We start from the raw sequence: 22119 nt of genomic DNA on the forward strand, positions 1-22119 counted from the left end.
TAAATTGTCTCTGCATGCTCTCCAGTGCAATCACATCCTTACCATAGTGTGGCAAAAGAACGGGACACAATACTCCATGTGCAGTCTAATCAGTAATTTGTAAAGTTGCAACATAAAGCACGAACTTTTATATTCTATGTCTCAGCCTATGAAGACAAACACACCAGAGAATTATAGCCTTGATCACCAAGATTCCTCCATTCATCAATATTCCGTAGCACCTTACCAGTTAGAGTACAGGTCCTGGTCCCCATTTTAATTTATAAAAGGGATCAGCTTGCACACAATATGATCATCCCTTAGAAGTTGGTGAGTACACTGTCCTCATTGGGTCTCAACACCTCGCCCTGCAACTGGATCACGGACTTCTTGACAGAAAGGCCAGTCAGTCTGCGTTGGCAGTAACATGTCTAGCGACATCATGCTGAGCACCAGCATTCCCCAGGGCTGCCATGCTCAGTCCACTGCTGTTTACGCTGCTAACGCATGACTGCATTGCTAGATCCAAATCAAACTGAATTATTAAGTTCACTGATGACACAATAGCTGGCCTCATCAACAACGGCGATGAGATTATGTACAGATAAGAGGTACAGCGGCTGGTAGAATGTCCTAGCACAACAACTTGAGTCTCAACATGGACAAGACCACAGAAACGACTGCAGATGAGTGAGGATTGCAGTCTTCGCATACACAGTTCCTCCATGGACAGAGTTCAAAGCATGAAGCTTCTAGGAATGCACATAATGGACGATCTCTCAACACCACCTCTTTGGTCAAGAAAGTACAGCAGTGTCTCTACTTCCTGAAGAGATTGAGGCCAGTGAAGCTTCCTCTCCCTCAAATATTTTAACTGATTTTTACAGGAGAAACAGAGTGTTTGACCAGCTGCATCACTGTTTGGTATGGGAATTGCAAGACATTTGGCTGCAAGTCCCTGCAAAGGATTGCAAGGACTGCTGCGGGGATTATCAGGTCTCTCTTCCACCCATTAGAGATATTTATCAGGAGCGTTGCGCATGCAGGGCCCTTAGCATTGTCAATGATCCGTCTAACAATCTTTTTGACTCCTACCATCAGGCAGGATGTACCAGAGCATTAGGACACGAACTGTTTGGATAGGAAACAGTTTCTTTCCCCAGGCCATAAGACTTGAACTACTGAACTCCCTGGCACCACCCAGGTCTCTTCACGCATGAAGTGCCAGTTGCTTTATAGTTTACTTTTTAAACTTGCATTGTATAAGCACATCATTATTCATTAGTTTATTTGTGGTTATATTACTTTATGTGTTATGTGTACAAGTTATATTTACTGCGTTGTGCATCTTGGTTTGGAGGAATATTGTTTCGTTCAGCTCTGTACAGTTGAATGACAATAAACTAGAATTTGAACACTCAATTCTGGAAAGATGCTGGCACACTCAGACGCAGCAACTTCTACGTGGCCAACCAAAGGTGTTATTGCTTTATATAATTTTTTTTTTTTTTAAACAATCGCAAAACCCATCTAGACATTAAGAGCTTAAAGTACTGCAGGTCTACCCCACTACCCCATCAGCGAGTTACTTGTCAGTGGAAAAACTGAAGGAGCTGGACTTGGTGTGGATCGCGCTGCTGCCTGCATCAGCAAAACTCTGGAGAGGGTGCGTGAAGGCTGTGTATCCCAAGAATCTGTTGGACATTGTTAATGCGGAATGGTGCAAGTCCAATTCAGTGGTTTATTGGCAGACGGCGGAGAAGCTGTGTGGCTTTGGTCATAGCAAGGACTAGGCCTCAAGCTGCAGTGTCGACTGTTTAACACTGCCTGGCAGAACTTGAGGTGAGAGTCGGTGCGTTCCACCAGAGGCAGTGCGGCGCGGCGTCCATGCTGGAGTTGGTGATGACCCTGATGTTTGCTCGGCAGAAGTCAAGCTGTACTGTGTTTGACTGCAGACTGTTGCAACATTCATGGACTCAGGGACTTGGTCTATTTTTTTTTGCGACTGCATTTTACTATCACACGTGCTATATGTGCCTTGTGCTGTGAATAACTGTTGGTACTGTGTTTTAAATATTGATCCCAGAGTAATGCTGTATCATTCTGCTGTGTTCATGTTGAATGACAATTAAACTTGAATTTGAACTTGAGACTAAATTTCATTTGACCAAGCTCTGCCCAATTTTCCATCTGTTTTATATCTTACTGTAACCTTAGACAACTTTCCTGCTGATCCATATGACCACCAACTTTTGTCATCTATAAACTAAGCACATCTCCTACTAACTTGAAATTATACCTCCTAAAAAGAATAGAGAAGTATGAAAATTTAAGAAAGTTCAGACCACAGGGTGGCAGCACTACAGGCACAATCATCATCGTTGGTAGAGCAGTCAATATTGAGAGGACACTCTAGAAGCAAGTGTGCTTGTCAATAGCCTCGTCTTGTACAGGAATTCCTGCATCTAAAAAGAAACTTCATTGTCCTTCATGATTTCGAAATAGGACTCTACTTTTACCATTAACATTATCCTAACAGGTTATGGTAGGGCTGGAAATACCTGGGCCACTCCAAATGCATTGACACTGGTTTACAGTGACCAGAACCACCCTGGAATAACCCTGCTGCCGCAGACTGAATTTTGGACTACTGCACTTGGGTTTCTTTATTATTATAAAAACCTCATCAACCAGCCTTTATTCCTTCATCCCTAATTTTCCCTTTCTTTCTCATGGTCATATTTATGACCTGGATTACTTTACTTTCAGTCCCATACTGTGTTTCATGAGAGGAAGGCAACCTTGTTATCTACTCTGAGATGGCAGGGTCATACTTTGTTGACAGTGCAGTTGTCTGGTGCCCACCCACTGGCTGCAGCAGCCGTGGGTCTAGTCCCTGAGCCTTACTGGCTGACTGGACTTGCCATGTTCCTTGCATTTATAGATTCATAATACAACATGAAAACAGGCCATTTAGCCTAATCTGCCCATGCTGACCAAAATACCCATCTTAGGGTATTTTGCCTGCATTGACCCAATACCTCTCCAAACACATCCTATCCATGTATCTGTCCAGATGTTTTAAGTATTGTATTCGTACCTGCCTGTATCATCACCTCTTACAACATGTTCCACACACCACCCACACTCTGGGGGGGAAAAAAAACTTTCTCATCTCTCCTTTAACTATGCCTTCTAGTTAGACTCCCCTGCAACTGGAAAAAATGCTGTCTACCCTACTTATGTCCTACATTATTTTGTAACTTGTACTTTGATCCAGGGAAAACAGCTCCAGTCTATCCAGTCTCTCCTGATAACTCTTCAGTCCTGGCAACATCCATGCGAATCTTTACTGCGCCTTCTCTAGTTTAATCACATATAGTATGGTGACCAGAATTGCAAATAATACTCGAGTGCAGCTAACCAGCATTTTGGATAATTTTATTATGACATCCCAACTCTTGTATGCATTGTCACGGTCAGTGAAAGCAAGCATGATCTACACCACCTTTACCACCCTATCTACTTATGTTGACACTTTCAGAGATCTGCATACTGATAGCCCTGGGGTTACTCTGTTCTACCAGACTCTTCAGGGTCTTGCCATTACCTGGGTAATCCTAGCTTGGTTTATTTTCCCAAAAAGTATCACTGTATCTGTCAGAGTTAAATTCACTTACCCACTTTCTTCAGTTGACCAACGTCAGCTTCACTCACTATGCTGGGCATAAGACCTATAAGCTCAGGGACAAGGCCTAGTTTGGTCCTCGATCTCTATTTTAGTGCACTATGTATCCATTAACTCCCCTTATATCTGGTTAATGGGCTACCCTGATCAATTTTATTGCACTTTCAATTTTCTCTCTCTCTTATTAAAATACTGTTTCATCATCAGCCCACAGGGTCATATTTTCCATAAGTGTCAAAGGAGAGTGAGAACACACCAAATAATCAACAGAGAGCACCAATCAATCCTGGCCTGGCCAGATGTACACGCCTTCTGATCAGCTGCATCCAGTCAGCTTTTAGCAAGAGTATTTTCCCCCTCCAAAGGCAGGACTACTTTTTCCTTCCTTCCTTCCTATCATCATGTTTTATTTTATTTATTATTATTATTTTCTCTCTGTCTGCTACATTATGTATTGCATTGAACTGCTGCTGCTAAGCTAACAAATTTCACGTCACATGCCAGTGATAATAAACCTGATTCTGAGATTGATTAACACAAAAGCTGACTGGCTATCAAACCTGAAAGCTTACAGTGTGATAGTTGCTCACTAGGTAGTAGCTTCGTTATTAATTTTATATGCCCACATTGTATTTTAAAAACTTCTTTCTCCACGGCACACAGATACATTGTATAGATAAATCTGCATCAAAATGAAGTCCAAGCTTTTTCCAGTTACAGAATGAACAAAAATTATATAATATTTATCATGTTTCATTACTTTAGTTATTTTAATATTTATTTTGTTTGCACAATGAACAGTACCTGCAACATTAGCAAGTTAAAACGTTTTTAAAAACAAAAAGCTGGATATAAATGAGTACATTGAAAAAAACAGGTTTCTGATAGCAATGGTAAACACGATGTGGCTGTACCTTGCGAAAATAAGTGTGTGTGTCAGGGCTATGTTTACACATTTCTATGACAAGGACAACAGCAGCATGGAGAACACCTTGAAGACAAAGAAAGAGAGAAGTGTTTTAACTGATGAATGCATCAAATGAACGACAAGGCAATGAATTATAATGCTGATGACCCCAGAAACTACTGCACCTTCACTCATTTCTAGTCTTTGCTTGAGAAACTATAAAACTGTAACCAGTCTGTAAACAAAAATATGCCAAGATACAAAACAAATCAGCAACTTAAAAAGTACACAAGTGATGCAGTGGATAACTCTATCTGCAAACCTAGTAGATAATATTCCTAGGGAGATAAAATTGCTGAAGCTAATAAAACAGTGCTTGGTGGAATGGAAGGGTGCAAAAGCAAGGGGGATTGCGGAGTATCTATTTCAACTGTCATGAAGAGCTCTGAGTTAAGGCTGAAAATTCTTCCTCTCTATTAAGGATATCGAAGTATCATGGAACAATTCCACACCTCCCAATTACCAGTTATCATTCTGTTCCTCATGCTGGGACAAGTGATAGGAAGACTAATTTACAGATGGGAAATCAAGAGATGCTCTGATGGCTACATGTAGTGTAACACTAGTGTGCCAGAGAACTCCCAGATTCTATCATTCACATGTGCTGTGTTGAACCAGTTGGTTCAACAGATCGACGGATTTCAAAGCTACCAACTTTGGATTGAGGGTTGGGAAGGGAGAAAACAGGTATAATTATATTAGCTACGATTTCTATGCTGATCATTATATGGTGTAAAGTGAATGAGGACAATTGGCAAGAACAGATTTTGCTCAGCATCTTTTCTAGGTGCATTCATTTACAAGGTCCATCAACATTCATTGTCACGAATAACAATGTGAGGTATTGTGCCCTATAGAGAACACAGGGTAACTAGGCCATTCAGTCCCTTTTCAATTAGATCATGTCTTTGAACTTTAGTTTTTAGAATATAGAACTGAGAAAAACAGATGGCAGTAAATCCTACAAATTGAGATGTCAGATTTGATATTAATAGTAATTTAGACTGCCATATGGCATATCTAAATGATGTACAAATTTTTCTCACTTTCACTATGAAGTTCAACATGGTCTTCAGCTTGCATTTAACCCATTTCAATATTTCATTAATCACCATCATTTTTATATTCACTAAAATACAAATTGCTGGTGACAAAAAATGAAATTTTAATTGATAAACAAGTGCCATAAGCTATGCTTTAAAAATCCAGGCTTAACTTAGTGCAGGTGCCATGTTATTTTATTTGATTTACATACAATGGCCAATCTACAGAATTATGGTTATTCCTTTCTGGTCTTAAGAGCAACTGGAATGCTTCAAATTAAATCAATGGCTGAACCTCGACACTGGAAGGCTCAACATGCAATGACAACATATTTTAAAGGGAATATGAGCTAGAGCTGAAAAATGTATTTGAAGTCGAAGATTAGTCATGATCTTGTTTAATGGAAGATCAGGCTGAATGGCCTACTCCTGTCATATTACATATGTACTTATGTACTTGCATGACAAAAGACACTGCTGTCTAAAACTTGGTATCACATAGCATCACCATTCTCTATTGCATTCTCAATCACTATTGCAGGAAAACACAGATCTATGATTGAAAAGATTACATGGTAGAAATGTGAACATTCTAAAAGTAAGGCAATATAATACAAGCATTGTCACTTGTAAATCTGACTTAAAGGAAAATAGAACCACTTTCACAGTCACTTGCTTCATAAGTCATACTCTATCAAACGTAGTGCAATTGATAACCAATGCGAGTGCACTTCCCCATGACCTAGTATAAATTACTGAATAAGTTGGATGTTGCTACAATATATTATTTTTAGCGTGAATATTCTAAGCTATCTGGGAAAAATTATATCATTAATATGGGCGGTCACTGCCCACGTAATTGCCTAAAAATCAAAATAGAAGTCACATTTTCAAGGCTCTACTTTCATTCATAATACTTTGGGAAAGTGAGAAATTATTTTCTTTCTAGATGTTTTGTTAATTTATCCACCTCTTTGGGACTTGGGTGGTCCTGACAAGGGTTGCATTTATTACATATTCAAATACCACCTTGCCCTTCTGCCAAGCATTAACTGACTACAATTTATTTTGCTAATAAAATAAAATCTGTAAAGAGTGTGATGGGATCACATTTATACTAGTGATCTAATAATTCAGAGCATGGTCCTTAAATTGCACCACTGATATTTGAAAGTAAGCTAGAGATCAATGAAATTTTAAAAAAACTTCCACTAGTAGAGATGATCATGAAGCAGACATATTGCTGAAACAAAACTGAACTGGTTAACCAACATTCTGGGAAGAAAACTTATCCTAGATAGGACTCTCAAAGGATTGGGAAAAAAAAGTATGAAGATCAAACAATTTAACAGTATTAAGTAAAACAGTATTTTCAGCAAGTTACACTTTAAAACAAGGCCACATACCATGATTCTTATCATTAAGTAGGTTTTTTGTAGCAGGCAGAAACATCTCCAAGAGCTCTGGTACTTTCCTGATAACATGTACAGCAGCCAGTGCAGCCTGTGAACAAGACATCGTCAACTGTGAGTCATTTAAGTACCAGACACAAGCCAACTTCTGAAATCCTTTCAAAAGAAAAAGCACATTAGCAGAACCATATCAGATTAACTTCATTGAATGCAGAACAGTACAGGAACAGGCTATTTGGCCCACGATATCTGTGCCGTCAATTCTGCCAAATTAAATCTACTATGATTTCCATCCCTCTATTCCTTGCATGTCTCAATGCTACTTATATACCACATTTATATCTGTGACTACCATCCCCTGGCAGCATGTTTCAGGCACCTCCACTCTTCTCATAAATCTCCTTAAAATATAATCCATCTCACGTTAAAGTTTGATATCTAGTATTTGACATTTCTACCTAACGAAAAAGACTATCTATCCTAATTATGCCTCTCATAACTTTGTACACTTCTGCCAGGTCTCTCCTCAGTCTCTGTATCTACAGAGAAAAAATTCCCAAATTTATCTAAATACTTCTTATGGCTAATACTCTCTAGTATTAGCCATCCTGGTGAACATCTACTGCATCCTCTATGTCCTTCCCACAATGGGGCAAGCAGAAACGCACACAATACTCCAAATGTGACCCACCCAGTTTTATAGAACTGCAAAATGACTTCCTGACTGCAATGTTCAGTCTGACCGATGAAGGCAAGTATGCCATATGCCATCTTCAACACCTTATCCACTTGTGTTGCCATTTTCAGGGAGCTATGGCCTTGGACCCAAGATCATTCTGTACATCAATATCCTAATTTCTGCATAATTTCCTCTGTATTTGATCTCCCAAAGTGCAATGCCTTACATTTGTCTGATTAACTTCAGCTGTCATTTCTCCACCCATGTGTGTAATCGTAAATCCGGTAACAACCTTCACTATTCATAACTTTTAGCATAATCTCCAAAATAACTAACAGCCTTTCTAGGTTTTCATGCAAGTCATTTACATACTGTATATCATGAACAACAGGGGTTTCAGTACTGATCCCTGCAGAATGCTACAAGTTACAGACCTCCAGTCAGAATACACCCCTCCATCACTACCCTCTTGATTAAAAACTGGCTTTGTTGTAGAAGACAATCAACCAAGTTACTATGGATTCCATGCATCTTAACTTGCTCAGTCAGCTCCCATGAAGGACCTTGTCAAATGCCTGAAAGTCAATGAAGACAACTTCCACTGTCTTAACCTCAATAGCATTCATTACCTCCTCATAAAACCTAATTAAGGAAGCAAGATAAGACTAGCCCATACAAAACCATGCTGACTATCCCTAATAAGTCCTGTTTTTTCCAAATGAGAATAAATTCAATCCCCAAGAAGTTTCTCCAACAGATTCCATACCACTGATGAGAGGCTCACCAGTTAACAATTTCCTGGATTATCCTTACTACCCTGTTCAAACAAGGGAACAATGCTGGGCACTCCCCAATCCTCTGGGACCTCACTTGTGGCGAGAGAATACAGAAAGGTTTTTTTTCAAGCCCCAACAATCTCCTGTTCTGTCTCTCTCATTAACCTAAGAGAAATCCCATCGGGCTCTTGAGACCATAAATTTGAATGTTCTTCACTAGACACATCATCTCTTCCTTTGACTCAGCATGACCTAGATTATAAGCATTCCCTATACTGATCTCACTTTACTCCACGTACTTCTCCTTAGTGAATATCAATGTCAAGGACTTGTTTAGTACTTTGCCCATATCCTCCAGCTCCAGGCATAAATTCTTTCTTTTATTTGAGTGGTCCTACTCTCTCCTTAACTGCCCTTTTATTTTAATAGATATACATTTATAAAATGCATTTAGATTTTCCCAAATCCTACTTGTCAAGGGTATTTTAAGGCCCCTTTTTAGCCCTCGAGCCCTATTTGAGTTCTTTCCTGGTTTCTTTACATCCTTTCAAAGTAAATGTTATTGTCAAAGTACATATATGTCACCATATACAACCCCAAGATTCATTTTCCTGCAGGCATACTCAGCAAATCTATAGAATTGTAACTATAACAGGATCAATGACCTTGTTAAGGACCCTGTTTTATTTCAGTTTGCTAGACTTACACACATATCATTTTTCTTTATGAATAAATGAACATCTGTCATGATAATTTGCAAACAAAAAATAAAGTATGTACCAATCAGAGGCCCTCACTCATACCACATTACTCCAGCAGAGTATAATTTCCCATTATGGGAATACACCATTCGCACAAGGAAAATTGTGAACAGCTGCATCAAAATCACTTCAGGCTGCCAAATCCAGCCAGGATCAGAAAAATTGTATATCCTTGCCAGAAATAAAAACTACCACTAAATCTCCAGAGCATTCACCAGCTAATCGGAGAGTACCCTCTTCACAGGTTTCAACTCAGCAGCCAAATGGCTCATGTTACCTGGCAATATCCTTATGACCACAGATGTAGTGACTGCCAATATAGAGACAATTATTTCCTCCACTGGCAGACAAGAGACCAGTTGTGCTAATAGGCTAGTCTCGGAGTACCCATCCTCAGAGCATCTGCTATGTCCAATTTCCATGGTCTAGAATGTTTTCAAAGAGAAACTGGACTTCAGCTGATGTACATGAAAGAATGCAAAAACTTAATTTGGCAACAATTGGGTTGAAGAGTGCCTGGTTAATTCCCTGCATCTTTCTGACAAGTATCTGAAAATGCAATGTCTGGTAAGAGAAGTTTATGCTTTGTAATAAAAACCTACCTGATCAATGACTCACTGCAACTGGAGATGGCAAATATTTAATTAAAAAAGTCATTTTTTTTCTTCAGAGACACATTGAAAAAACATTTTTCAACTATGCCTTTCTGAAGCTATGTTTTTTTTCTTATTAACCACATAAGCACAACTCAAGTACAACCTGATTATATGGAAGCATTCGTCTTCCTTTGTTGCAAAAATCTAAAAATTCTTGGGCATCTTCACGCTGCAGAATTATCTGAGTTGCAAATCTTTAATATTTCCACTTGTTAGCAGTTATTTTAGAAATAATTTCTCACAATTAACTAATCAAAGAGCTGAGATTAACAAATCAGGAACTGAAATAGTGATGCTGCAAGTCACATCACAATTTCATACCTGTACCACGGCTTTTACTTTGAAGCTACTGAAATGACGATCCCTTGTTCTACCTCTGGAAATTTTCCTGATTAATTATTCTATTATGTTTGACCTTCTTTAAATACAGAGGCACCTTAGACCATAGCTTGCTGAATTTGAACAGTGAAGACTTCACTACTCTGCATATTTATTTTTTAAAAAATCAGAGGTTAATTACACATCTGCAAAAAGGTTGTTATTGCCTTTGAAAATGTGCACATTTTTCATGGTTTAGCTTTATCAATAGGAGGATAATGAACTCATTTACATGGGGAATTTCCACTGAGTAACTGTGCAGATTATTTACAGTCTACACCAGCTCTCTTACTTAGGTTTCACTAGACCGTTCTTTGCAAAACATTTGTCCATTATTGTACCACTACTAGTTAGAATGTCATAACAGAATCATATAAAAAATAATCCAACACAGAAAGCAGCCATTTGACTATCGATCGTCAAATATATATATATATAGTCGTAACATCTAAAAGATGTTCCTAGCTGTGTACTATATAATATATATGTGTGTGTGTGTGTGTGTGCATATATATATATCTTTCTCCCATTACCCTTCAGGCAGCGAATTCCTGCCCCACCACACTCGAGCCCAGGTAAAAATATTTTTCTTCATCCCTCTTCTAACATTTGTATCAATGACTTTAAAATCCATGCACTGTGGTTCTTCACTGCCAAGTAAACTGTTGGTATAATTTCAATCTTTCTAGTTCATAGTTCAAGGCACAAGACCAAAAGACCAGTAAACATAGGAGCAGAATTAGGCTATTCAGCTCATCGAGTCCGCTCCGCCATTTCATCGTGGTTGATGTCGGATCCCACTCAGCCCCATACATCTGCCTTCTTGCTATATCCTTTGATGCCCTGACTGATCAGGAAATAATCAACTTCCACCTTAAATATACCCACGGACTTGGCCTCCACCCCAGTCTTTGGCGGAGCACTCCACAAATTCACTACTCACTGACTACAAAATTCCTCCTTACCTCTGTTCTAAAAGGTCACCCCTCAATTTTGAGCATGTGCCATCTAGTTCTGGATACCTCCACCAGAGGAAACATTCTCTCCACATCAACATTATCTAGTCCTTTCAACATTCGGTAGCTTCCAATGAGATCCCCACGGATTCTTCTAAGTTCCAGTGAGTACAGGTGCAAAGCTGTCAAATGCTCCTCATATGATAACCCCTTCATTCCCAGAATCATCCTTGTGAACCTCCTCTGGACTCTCTCCAATAACACATCCTTCCTGAGATATGGGGATGAAACTGTTGACAATGTTCCCAGTGCAACCTAACTAGTGTCTTATAAAGCCTCAGCATTATCTCCTTGCTTTTATATTCTATTCCCTTTGAAATGCCAACAATGCATGTGTTATCTTTACCACAGACTCAACCTGTAAATTAACCTTTTGGGAGTCTTGTGCGAGGACTCCTAAGTCCCTCAGTACCTCTGAAGTTTGAACCTTCTCCTCATTTAGATAATAGTCCACACTACTGTTCCTTTTACAAAAAGCATTATATCTGCCACTTCTTTGCCCATTCTTCCAATTTGTCTAAGTCCTGCTGCAATCACCTTGCTTCCTCAGCACTACCTAGCCCTCCACTTATCCTCGTATCATCCTTAAACTTTGCCACAAGGCCATCAATTCCATTATCCAAATCACTGACAAACAATGTGAAGAGTAGTTGTCCCAATACTGACCCTTGAGACACCACTAGTCACTGGCAGCCAACCAGAAAAGGCCCCTATTCCCATTCGCTGCCTCCTGGCTGTAAGCCGTTCCTCTTTCTATCCTAGTATCTTTCCTGTAACACCATAAGACCTTATCTTGTTCAGCAGTCTCATGTGTGGCACCTTATCAAATGCCTTCTGAAAATCCAAGTAAGCAACATTCACTGCCTCTCTTTTGTCCACCCTATTTGTATCCTCCTTGAAGAACTCTAACAGATTGGTTAGACAAAATTTCCCTTTACAGAAACCATGCTGACTTTGACTTATTTTATCATTAGTCTCCAAGTACCCTGAAACTTCATCCTTAATAATAGACTAACACTTTCCCAACCACTGACGTTCGGCTAACTGGCCTATAATTTCCTTTCTTTTGCCTTTCTCCCTTCTTAGGGTGGAGTGACATTTGCAATCCTCCAGTCCTCTGGGACCATGTGAGAATCAAGCGGTTCTTGAAAGATCATGACCAATGCATCAGTTATTTCTTCAGCAACCTCTCAGGATTCTGGGATGTAGTCCATCTGCTCCAGGTGACTTATCCACCTTGAGACTTTTGAGTTTGCCTAGCACTTTTTCCTTTGTAATAACAATATCACTCCTGCTGCCTGACACTTACAGATCTCTGGCACACTGCTAGTGTCATCCACAGTGAAGATATTTCTTCGTCCCCCATTACTACCTCACCAGCATCATTTTCCAGTGGTCCAATATCAACTCCCTTTTACTCTTTATATAACTGAAAAAACTTTTAGTATCCTGCTTTATATTATTGGCTAGTTTGCCCTCATACTTCATCTTTTCCCTCCTTGTAGTTTTTTTAGTTGCCTTTTGTTGGATTTAAAAAAACTTCTCAATCATTCAACTTCCCACTCACTTTTGCTACCTTATATACCCTTTTCTTGGCTTTTTTTGCAGTCCTTAACTTCCTTTGTCAACTACGGTTGCCTACTCCTGCCATTTGAGAACTACTTTTGTGGGACGTACCTACACTGTGCCTTTTAAACTGTTCCCAGAAAATTCAGCCATCTCTGCTCTACCGTCATCCTTGCCAGTATCCTCCTCCAATCCACCTGAGCAAGCTCCTCTCTCATGCCTCCAATTCCCTTTATTCCACTGCAATACTGATACATGTGATTTATGCTTCTCCCTCTCAAATAGCAGTATGCATTCAAACATATTATGATCACTGGCTCCCAAGGGTTCCTTTACATTAAGCTCCCTAATAAGATGTGGGTTATTGCACAACATCCAATCTAAGATAGCCTTTTCAAGTAGGCTCAAGCACAAGCTGCTCTAAAAAGCCATCTTGTAGGCATTCAACAAATTCCCTCTCTTGCAATCCAACACCCTTGCATATTTCCAATCCCCTTGCATATTGAAGACCCCTATTACAATTGAGTCATTACCCTTATTATATGCCTTTTCCAGCTCCCTTTGCAATCTCAACCTCACATTTTCAAAGATTCAAAAAACTTTATTGTCATTCTAACCATACATCAGCTCTGCAGGGCAGAATGAGACAGCGTTCCTCAGGGGCAGTGCAATCATAACATAACAAACGCAACACTAAATAATAAACATAACAATAAATAGTAAAACACAACAGCCACATGTCAGTTAAATCAGTTATAAGTGTCCAGTGCAAGTTAAAGTGTCCAAAGCAGAGTCAGGTGGAGTAGCTATTTAGCAGTCTGACTGCCTGTGGGAGGAAGCTGTTTAGTAGCCTTGTGGTTTTAGTTTTGATGCTCCTGTAACAGTTGCCTGATGGCAGAAGAACAAACAGTTCATGGAGAGGGTGTGAGGGGTCTTTAATGATGTACCGTGTGTTCTGGAGGCATCAACTCTGAAAGAGGTCTTGGACAGAAGGTAGGGAGACCCCAATAACCTTTTCTGCTCCCCTAACCACCCTTTGCAAGGCTTTTTTGTCGACTGCACTGCAGCTGGAGTATCAGGTTGTGATGCAAAAGGTCAGCACACTCTCAACCATGCCTCTGTAGAATGTAGTTAAGATGTTAGTGAGGAGTGATGCTTGTTTAAGCTTTCTCAGAAAGTGCAATCTCTGCTGGGCCCGTTTCACAATCCCAGTGGTGTTCCTGGACCAGGTGAGATTGTCCGAGATCTGCACCCCAAGGAACTTGATGTTTTCCACTCTCTCCACTGTGGAGCCGCTGATGCTGAGGGCTGTGTGCTCAGGCTGAGACCGTCTGAAATCGACGACCGTCTCCCTGGTTTTGGTGACATTAAGCATCAAGTTGTTATCCCTGCACCAGCTCTCCAGGTGTTTGACCTTCTCCCTGTACATAGTTTCATCATTTTTGCTGATGAGCCCCACCACTGTGGTATCGTCTGCAAATTTAATGATCAGGTTCTCCTTGAATCTGGCTGCACAGTCATGTGTTAGCAGTGTAAACAGCAATGGGCTAAGCACACAGCCTTGTGGGGATCCAGTGCTCAGTGTGATGGAGTCAGAGATGTTCCTGCCAACACGGACTGACTGTGGTCTCTCTGTCAAGAAATCCAGAATCCAGTGACACATGGCAGTGTTAAGGGCAAGCAGCAACAGTTTCTCCACTAGTCTCTGCAGGATGATGGTATTGAACGCTGAACTGAAATCAATGTACAGGATTTTGGCCTCTATTTGGAGGCCCATATATGATTCCCATATTTTTATTTTACCCTTGCAGCTTCTCAACTCCACCCACAAAGATTCAACATTCTCTGACCCTATGTCACCTCTTTCTAAAGATGTAATTCCATCTTTTACCAACAGAGCCACGCCATTGCCTATGCCTTCCTGCCTGTCCTCTTGATACAAAGTATATACTTTGCCGTTAAACTCCCAACTAAGGTCTTCTTTCAGCCACAACTCAGTGATGCCCACATTGTCACACCGACCAATCTGTAATTGCGGCACGTTCATCCTCCTTATTCCGAACACTACGTGCATTTAAATACAGCACCTTGTCCTGCATTCTTTCCCCTTTTGAATTTTGCCTCTGTCGTACAATTTAACTCCTTGCTGTCTGTATTTATACCCAATCATTGGTTTATCCTTACTTACATTCATGTTACATCCATCATCTACTTGTAAACCTGCTGGCTCATCCTCAGCTCTATCATACTGGTTCCCATTCCACATATGCACCATATCCATATGTAAACTTTAAAGGTCCCAGAGAAACAGAAACAATGCTTAATCTTGTATCAATATGCAACTCAAAAATAGGCTATGCAATTTAATCAGTTAAAATGAGCTCTCATGCTCAGGAGCAGGATTCTCAGTTTTAGGTGAAATGTGAGCAACCATGGGTTTCAATTATTATTAGTTCTTTCTATTAGCCTCAAGTCATCACCACCGTAGTTGCTTTAAAATGCAAACAATTTTATTTGGCCTCTTTGAGCAAACCAGAAATCCAAGTTATGCGATAATTTCACCTACCGAAATACACGTGCACAACCTTTGGGCAATCTGTACATAAAAAAAGGTTATAGCAAAAAATAGACAAATGCTGCACGGGCCATTTTCAAGTGATCCCTCTTAAAAGAAATTCTAGGTTCTTTCCTGGAATTCTCAAGGGAAGAGAGAAATTTAAATTATTTTAAATTTCACAGTCAACACATTCCATTTTCTGTTTCAAGATGGCCATGCTGCTCTCGTAAAGGATGAAAAATTTGAATTTCAGGACTGACAAGGGTCATTGTTGAATTATACAGCATTTTTTCATTGGTTCTCATCTTTGGCACATGTAGGCACAGCTAATCATAAACCAGTAAAAAATGAATTCTATTTTTGCAGACAGAGAGCATGGTTGAAGTACTAAATGGTTACATTATCCTCTATCAAAGAAGAAACTGCATTCGAGATGAGAAAAGACTAAAAAAACAATGCAGCTGAAATTCTGAATGGACTAAAAACTGATACAAAATGAAGAACTACAAAGCCTCCCTCTGTAATTCAATTCGTAATGTCCTTATCAGGAGACCACAGTCATTAAGGATCAGTATTAACATCTCCTCCTCATTGGCAATCAATCCAGGCACACCTCAAGGATGCATGCTCAACATTCTTTTGACTCATGACTGTGTGGTTAAGCACAGTTCAAACACTACCTATAAATTTGCAGATTACTCTTGTTGGTAAAATCACAGATGGTAACAAGGTGGTGTACAGGAGTGAGACAAATCAGCTGGTTAGTCACAGCAACCTTACACTCAACGTCAGCAAGATCAAGCATAGATTCTGGACTTCAGGATGCGAAGTTGGGAGAATACACACAAAACCTCATTGAGGGTGGAAAGGGTAAGCAAGTTCTGAAATATCAATATTTGAAGATCTACCCTAGGCCTGACATACACATGCAACAATGAAGATGCTCTACCTCAGCTTAAGGAGATCTGGTATGTTGAACACTTCTCTAAATTTCTACAGACACATGATGGAGAGCATTCTGACTGGCATCACAGCCTGGTACAGAGTCTTCAATACACAGGACTGTAAGAGGTGTTAAAGGGTTGTAGACTAAGCCAACTTCATCACGGGCAAAATCATCCCCACCTTTGAGGATCCCTACAAAAGACCTTCACCATCCAGGTGATACTGTCTTTTCATTACTACCATCAGGGAGATGGTACAGAAGCCTGAAGATCTTTGCTGAATGACTCAGCAACAGCTTCTTTGGCTCTGCCATCAGATTTTTGAATAGTCCACAAATCCATGAATACTACCTCATTATTAATAACCTTTTGTATTATTTCTTTTTGTGACTTACAGTAATTTATGTCTCACACTGTACTGCTCCTGCAAAACAAAAAATTTCAAACTATGTCCATGATAATAAACCTGATGCTAAAGGGGGGAAATGTCTTGGCTATAGCCTTTCAAAGATCTACAGATTTAGGATTATGACCTTTCCAAGGACAGGAAAGCCACAACTGTTATAACTTTATCCAAGAATGCATAGATCATAGAAAATAGGTGCAGGAGTAGGCCATTCAGCCCTTGGAGCCTGCACCACCATTCAGTACGATCATGGCTGATCATCCAACTCAGAACCCTGTACCTGCCTTCTCTCCATACCCCCGATCCCTATAGCCACAAGAGCCATATCTAACTCCCTCTTAAGTATAGCTAATGAACTGGTCTCAACTGTTTCCTGTGGCAGAGAATTCCACACATTCACCACTCTCAGTGTAATTATAAATCAGCAAGTTCAACCCCCAAGATGAGGTAGGTTCTAGAAATAGTAAATAGGGGTAGAATTTGTCCGCACTTGGATAAGTATAGCTTGACAAGAGATTGTCAGTATGCTTTGTTAAAGGCAAACTGTGTCCAAATAACTTTTCTTGAAGTGAGGGCGGATAAGACAAATGTGATGTATATGATTGTCCAAGAAACAAATGATAAGAACCTACATAATAGGCTTGGAATCAAAGATATTAAATAAAAGAGACTCTAGTAGTAAGGATGAAAAGTTGGCTAGGTATCAAGAGTATAGGAGTTGTGATGAACCTTTATAAACCATAGGCTCAACCACATCTAAAGCATTGTCTTAGCCTTCAAGCCACTATACTTCAGGATAGTAATAAAGACTTGAGAGGGTACAGAGGGAATTTATTAAAATGTATACTTTATCCTTGGAGTCAAATATTGGAGAAGCTGGGGCTGTTATATTTGGAAAATAAGTAGCTGCAAGGGTATCAGACAGAAGCATTTAGAAGGGTATACACTGTAGACAGATCATTCCATTGGCTGAATGCTCAAGAACCAGAGGGGTACAGAAAGAAGGCAATTAGTTTAAAAAAAAAGATTTTTTGAATATTTAAGTAGAATAAGCGATCTGGTTTACATTGCCAGGTGCAATGGTGGAACCAGTTACCAAGGGCAAATGAAGCGGGGGAAGTGTTGAAAGAATGTAGGTAGCTAAGGATAGCAATCTGGTGAGAGAGGAGAGGGTGGGAATAACAGGATTGCACAACAGAAAATGCTTTGAACACTTAACAAGTGAAGTAGCATTTATGCAATGAATAGTAAAGTCACTGATTCAGATCAAAGACTTTGTCAGAATTTGCTCTTTAGGAATGCCAGAATGGATTCAATGGTCCAATAATTTTAGTGTGTGTTGGAACTTTTGAGCAATTCTGTAATTCCTTAATAATTTCTGGGTCATCAAAGACTAACAGCAGACAAGAATTTATGAAGGGAATGAAAAGAGTGGTGTTAGTGTTGAACTGTGTATTAATGTTGAACAACATGCACACAAATTTTGATACTGGGTCTTGGATAATATTAAAGGCTGTATACAGATATGAGATCTGTATTCTAACCGACTCTAAGAGAGGCACTTATCTGGCAAGGATTTGGTTAATTTTAAAGTTCAGATTCAGAACTGTGAGGAACATGGAGCAACCTTAATTGATTTGTGCTGTACATTAGAACAGATGTATCCTGTATGCTGAGCTCATTACAAATGAATGGGCAATCGATGGACTGCAAAAAATGAGTGATAACCGCAAGGTCAGAAGTGCAGGTAGTAGATGGAGAAGTTGGAAAGTAAGCATGTATCTGGAAAAGAATGGACTTGTAGCTTTATAATTGATTATAAAGGATCTGGAGAGTATGTGAGAGAATAAGACTGTACAAGGCATTGGCAGTGACAACTCCAGAGACCAGCCATCACAAGGAAGAGATAATAGGGAGGGAAGCTGGGAAATCCCTCATTGTGAACCTGGCCAGTTCGCAAATGTGAGGGTAACATCCCAGAAAGTAAATTTAACTTATTCAGTTATAAAATGTAACTTACTTACCTCTGACATCTCCCCTTAAATGGATGTCAGTTGGTATTAGCTACAGCCTCCCTGGGGAGGGAAAAAAGGCACTCTATCTGTGCCTCTTATAATCTTTCACACCTCTATCAAGTTGCCTCTCATCCTTCTTCACTCCAAAGGAAAAAACCCTAGCTCATTCAACCTATCCTCATAAGATATGCTCTCTAATCCAGGCAGCATCCTGGTAAATCACCTCTGCACTTTCTCTAAAGCATCCACATCCTTCGTATTATGAGGTGACCAGAACTACACACTATACTCCAAATGTGGTCTAACCTGAGTTTTTGTTTAAAAGAGTTGCAACATTACCTCAAAGCTCTTAAACTCAATCCCCTGACTAATGAAGGCCAACACAGCATAGGCCTTCTTAACCATCCTATCAACTTGCATGGCAAATCTCTACAATGCTAAGAATACTGTCATTAACCTTACATTCTGATTATTAACTCTGCCTGTCACTGGATAGAGAAGCTATTGAATCAAAATGAATAACATCTCAACTCGCGTGTAATCTCCCTTAAGGTAGGCAAAGCTAAGGACCAAGTACAGAAGAGATTAAAATTTAGCACAGAACATTGAAATACACCTGGCAGCATTTAAAATAGGGCAGTAGAAGTCAACCAGCATAATCATTGATGTGTCTTTAATGGAAAGAGTGAACATCTTCCTGTATGTGAACATCTCAACAAATCTATAGTGGGATCAACGTATTGACACAATCATGAAGAAGACATGCCAGTGGTTATACTCCATTAGGAGTTTAAGAGATTTGATATAACACCAAAAACCCCAGCAAATTTCAACAGATATACCGTGGAAGCATTAATTGTAGGGAGAGGAGGAGAACCCAGCTAAGTCATCTCCATTTCATGTCCCTTATACTTGAAGCACAAGACATGAGATTGTGTATATCATAAAAGGTATAATTTCACTATAACTGCACAATAGTGTAACTTTATAAAATATGAACATATGTAATTAGGCAGTTCAAGTAAAAAATCAATTGCTTTCTACTTAAAGAAAAATTAAATATTTGAATTAAACTTTCAGGCTTTCTATTGAAAGAATCATAAAGACCCCCTTCTTTGATTGTCTCGTTTAAAAAAAAAGCAAGCATTTAGCATTACTTAAAAGTTTACCTGAATTTTTTTTGTTTCATATTTCTCCTGACCGTGCAAATCGTCTTCAAGACAAAATTATTCACTTGAAACCTAGGCTTTTGAGACAAGATGAACCCTTGAAGTGCAGACCACTGTGAAGGCACTAAAAATGCAATTTTTTTGCGTAGATTTAAACAAAGGTAGCAAGGCAGGATACTAATACATAGGAAGGCACAATTTTTAGGATGCGTTGGCCATACCAAGAATCATGCACATGAATGGTAGATTTCCCTAATGTTGCCCGTGGTTAGTCAGAGGACATGTCATTTTATAAATGACATCTATATTATCAATGCATCACTTCATAAAAGGTCAGATTAATTTAAAATGAGTAAATTAGAAATGGAAATTATTTATGATTAAATGCATTCCGATAGTTACAGATGAATTAAGCTGAAGTTTATCCTTTGTCAATTGGTATGTTCTTTACGGTCTTAGTTCTTGTGCGCAAAGGAAATCTCACCTTTTTACGAATGTAAGAATTAGAGTTTTTCAGCAGCTTCTCCACTTCTCCAGCCAGATCTCGGCACATATCCGATGATCCCATGCAGCCTAGTGTACACAGAGACAGACCCTGGACAAACTGTGTGTTATGGTTCAAGTCACTGTAGAGAGGCACAAAATATATGTCTGCACAGTTAAGAAAAACAAACATCAATTCTCATTCACAAAAATCAAAGCCTTTTGATATGATCAGCTAAAGAGAGTGTACCAGATGAGATATGTTTATGGCATATGCCTGTAAGCACAATGAGTATATTTAATAAGACTTCTGAGCCACAGGCTTGATTAATCATGTGGAATTACAATGTTGTGGCAATAAGAGACCTAGAAGTCACATTGGAGGAAATTGGGCACTGTGGTTCAATCAAGGGCAGATTACTCTCTTGGGGCTTTGGATAAAAGCTTCTACTTAATGGAAAGGATATTGAGCAGCAAATTTGCATGAAAATTGCAGAAATGTGTAAAAGCCATAGAATATTGATAACTGGGCTTCAATCATCTGAAAATGGACTGAGATAGCAATCATCCGCTCGTTATGTGCCGTGTAGTATGACGTAGGCATTTACATGACCATGATTGTTCTAAGCAAAACTTTTCTGCATAAGTGGTTTGCCGGTCCCTTCTTCTGGGCAACATCTTTAGAAGACGGGCAGTCACAGCTATTATCAGTACAGTGTCTCCCTGGCGTCAGTGGTCACAAAACCAGGTCTTATGATATGCATCAGCTGCTCATATGACCATCCACCACCTACTCCCATGGCTTCATATGTCCCTGAATGGGGGGGATAAGCAGGTGCTACACCTTGCCCAATGGTGACCTGCAGGCTAGCAGAGGGTAGGAGTGGCTTACATCTCCTTCGATAGAGATGTAGCTCCACCCTGGTATAGCAGTAACTTAAGGAAAAAGAAAGTTTTAGATAACTTTCTTCGGAAGATCTTCTTGAGCCTGGTGAGAAATTAAATTGTGGGGCCTGGTTCACTAAAAGTTTGGGTAACTAAAACAAACTTCAAAATCTTAAAAATATTCCCAGGATATGAGCATCACTGGCTGAACTAAGTGTTTTTTTGATAACTTCAGTTGAGTAAGCAGTGTGCTCTTTAACCATCAGGCTCCTGAAGCAGTGTGGATAACTTCACTCTAACTCTGAACTGATTCCACAACCTAAGGACATACTTTCAAGAACTCTACGACCAACTTTCTCAGTATTTTTATTTGTTTGTTTGTATATATTTGCACAGAATGTCTTCTTCTGCCCATTTATTGTTTGTCAGTGTTTGGGTGTGGTTTTTATAGCATAAGACATAGGAGCAGTCTGCTCTGCATTCCATCATGGCAGATTTTTCATTGATTCTATTATATTTCTTTGTTCTACCTAAATATCTGCAAGAAAATGAATCTCAGTATAGCACATGGTAACGTATACATACTTTAATAACAAATTTACTTTGAACTTTGAATGGTCAAATCATTCTGCATGCCATAACTATGTCCAGCAACCAATACCTGGGTTTACAAGTGACAAAATATCACAAATTAAATATCACTGGACTGATGATAAAGCAAAATTATATGATTGTAAGA

General features: G+C 39.4%; 1 protein-coding gene across 4 annotated transcripts in view; it reads right to left on the minus strand.

The window, feature by feature from the left end:
• LOC134342919 (AP-1 complex subunit gamma-1-like) overlaps positions 1 to 22119 on the minus strand; it is a 137484-nt gene that overhangs the window by 91256 nt on the left and 24109 nt on the right. For all 4 annotated transcript variants that reach the window (XM_063041617.1, XM_063041618.1, XM_063041619.1 and 1 more), the window contains 3 exons: positions 20497 to 20638; positions 7084 to 7180; positions 4582 to 4658 (listed from right to left, as the gene is read on the minus strand). In XM_063041617.1, coding sequence (XP_062897687.1) covers positions 4582 to 4658; positions 7084 to 7180; positions 20497 to 20638 — 316 coding nt within the window. The remainder of the gene's footprint in view (positions 1 to 4581; positions 4659 to 7083; positions 7181 to 20496; positions 20639 to 22119) is intronic.

Source organism: Mobula hypostoma, chromosome 2 (genome assembly GCF_963921235.1).
Source record: "Mobula hypostoma chromosome 2, sMobHyp1.1, whole genome shotgun sequence".
Taxonomy (NCBI): Eukaryota; Metazoa; Chordata; class Chondrichthyes; order Myliobatiformes; family Myliobatidae; genus Mobula; species Mobula hypostoma.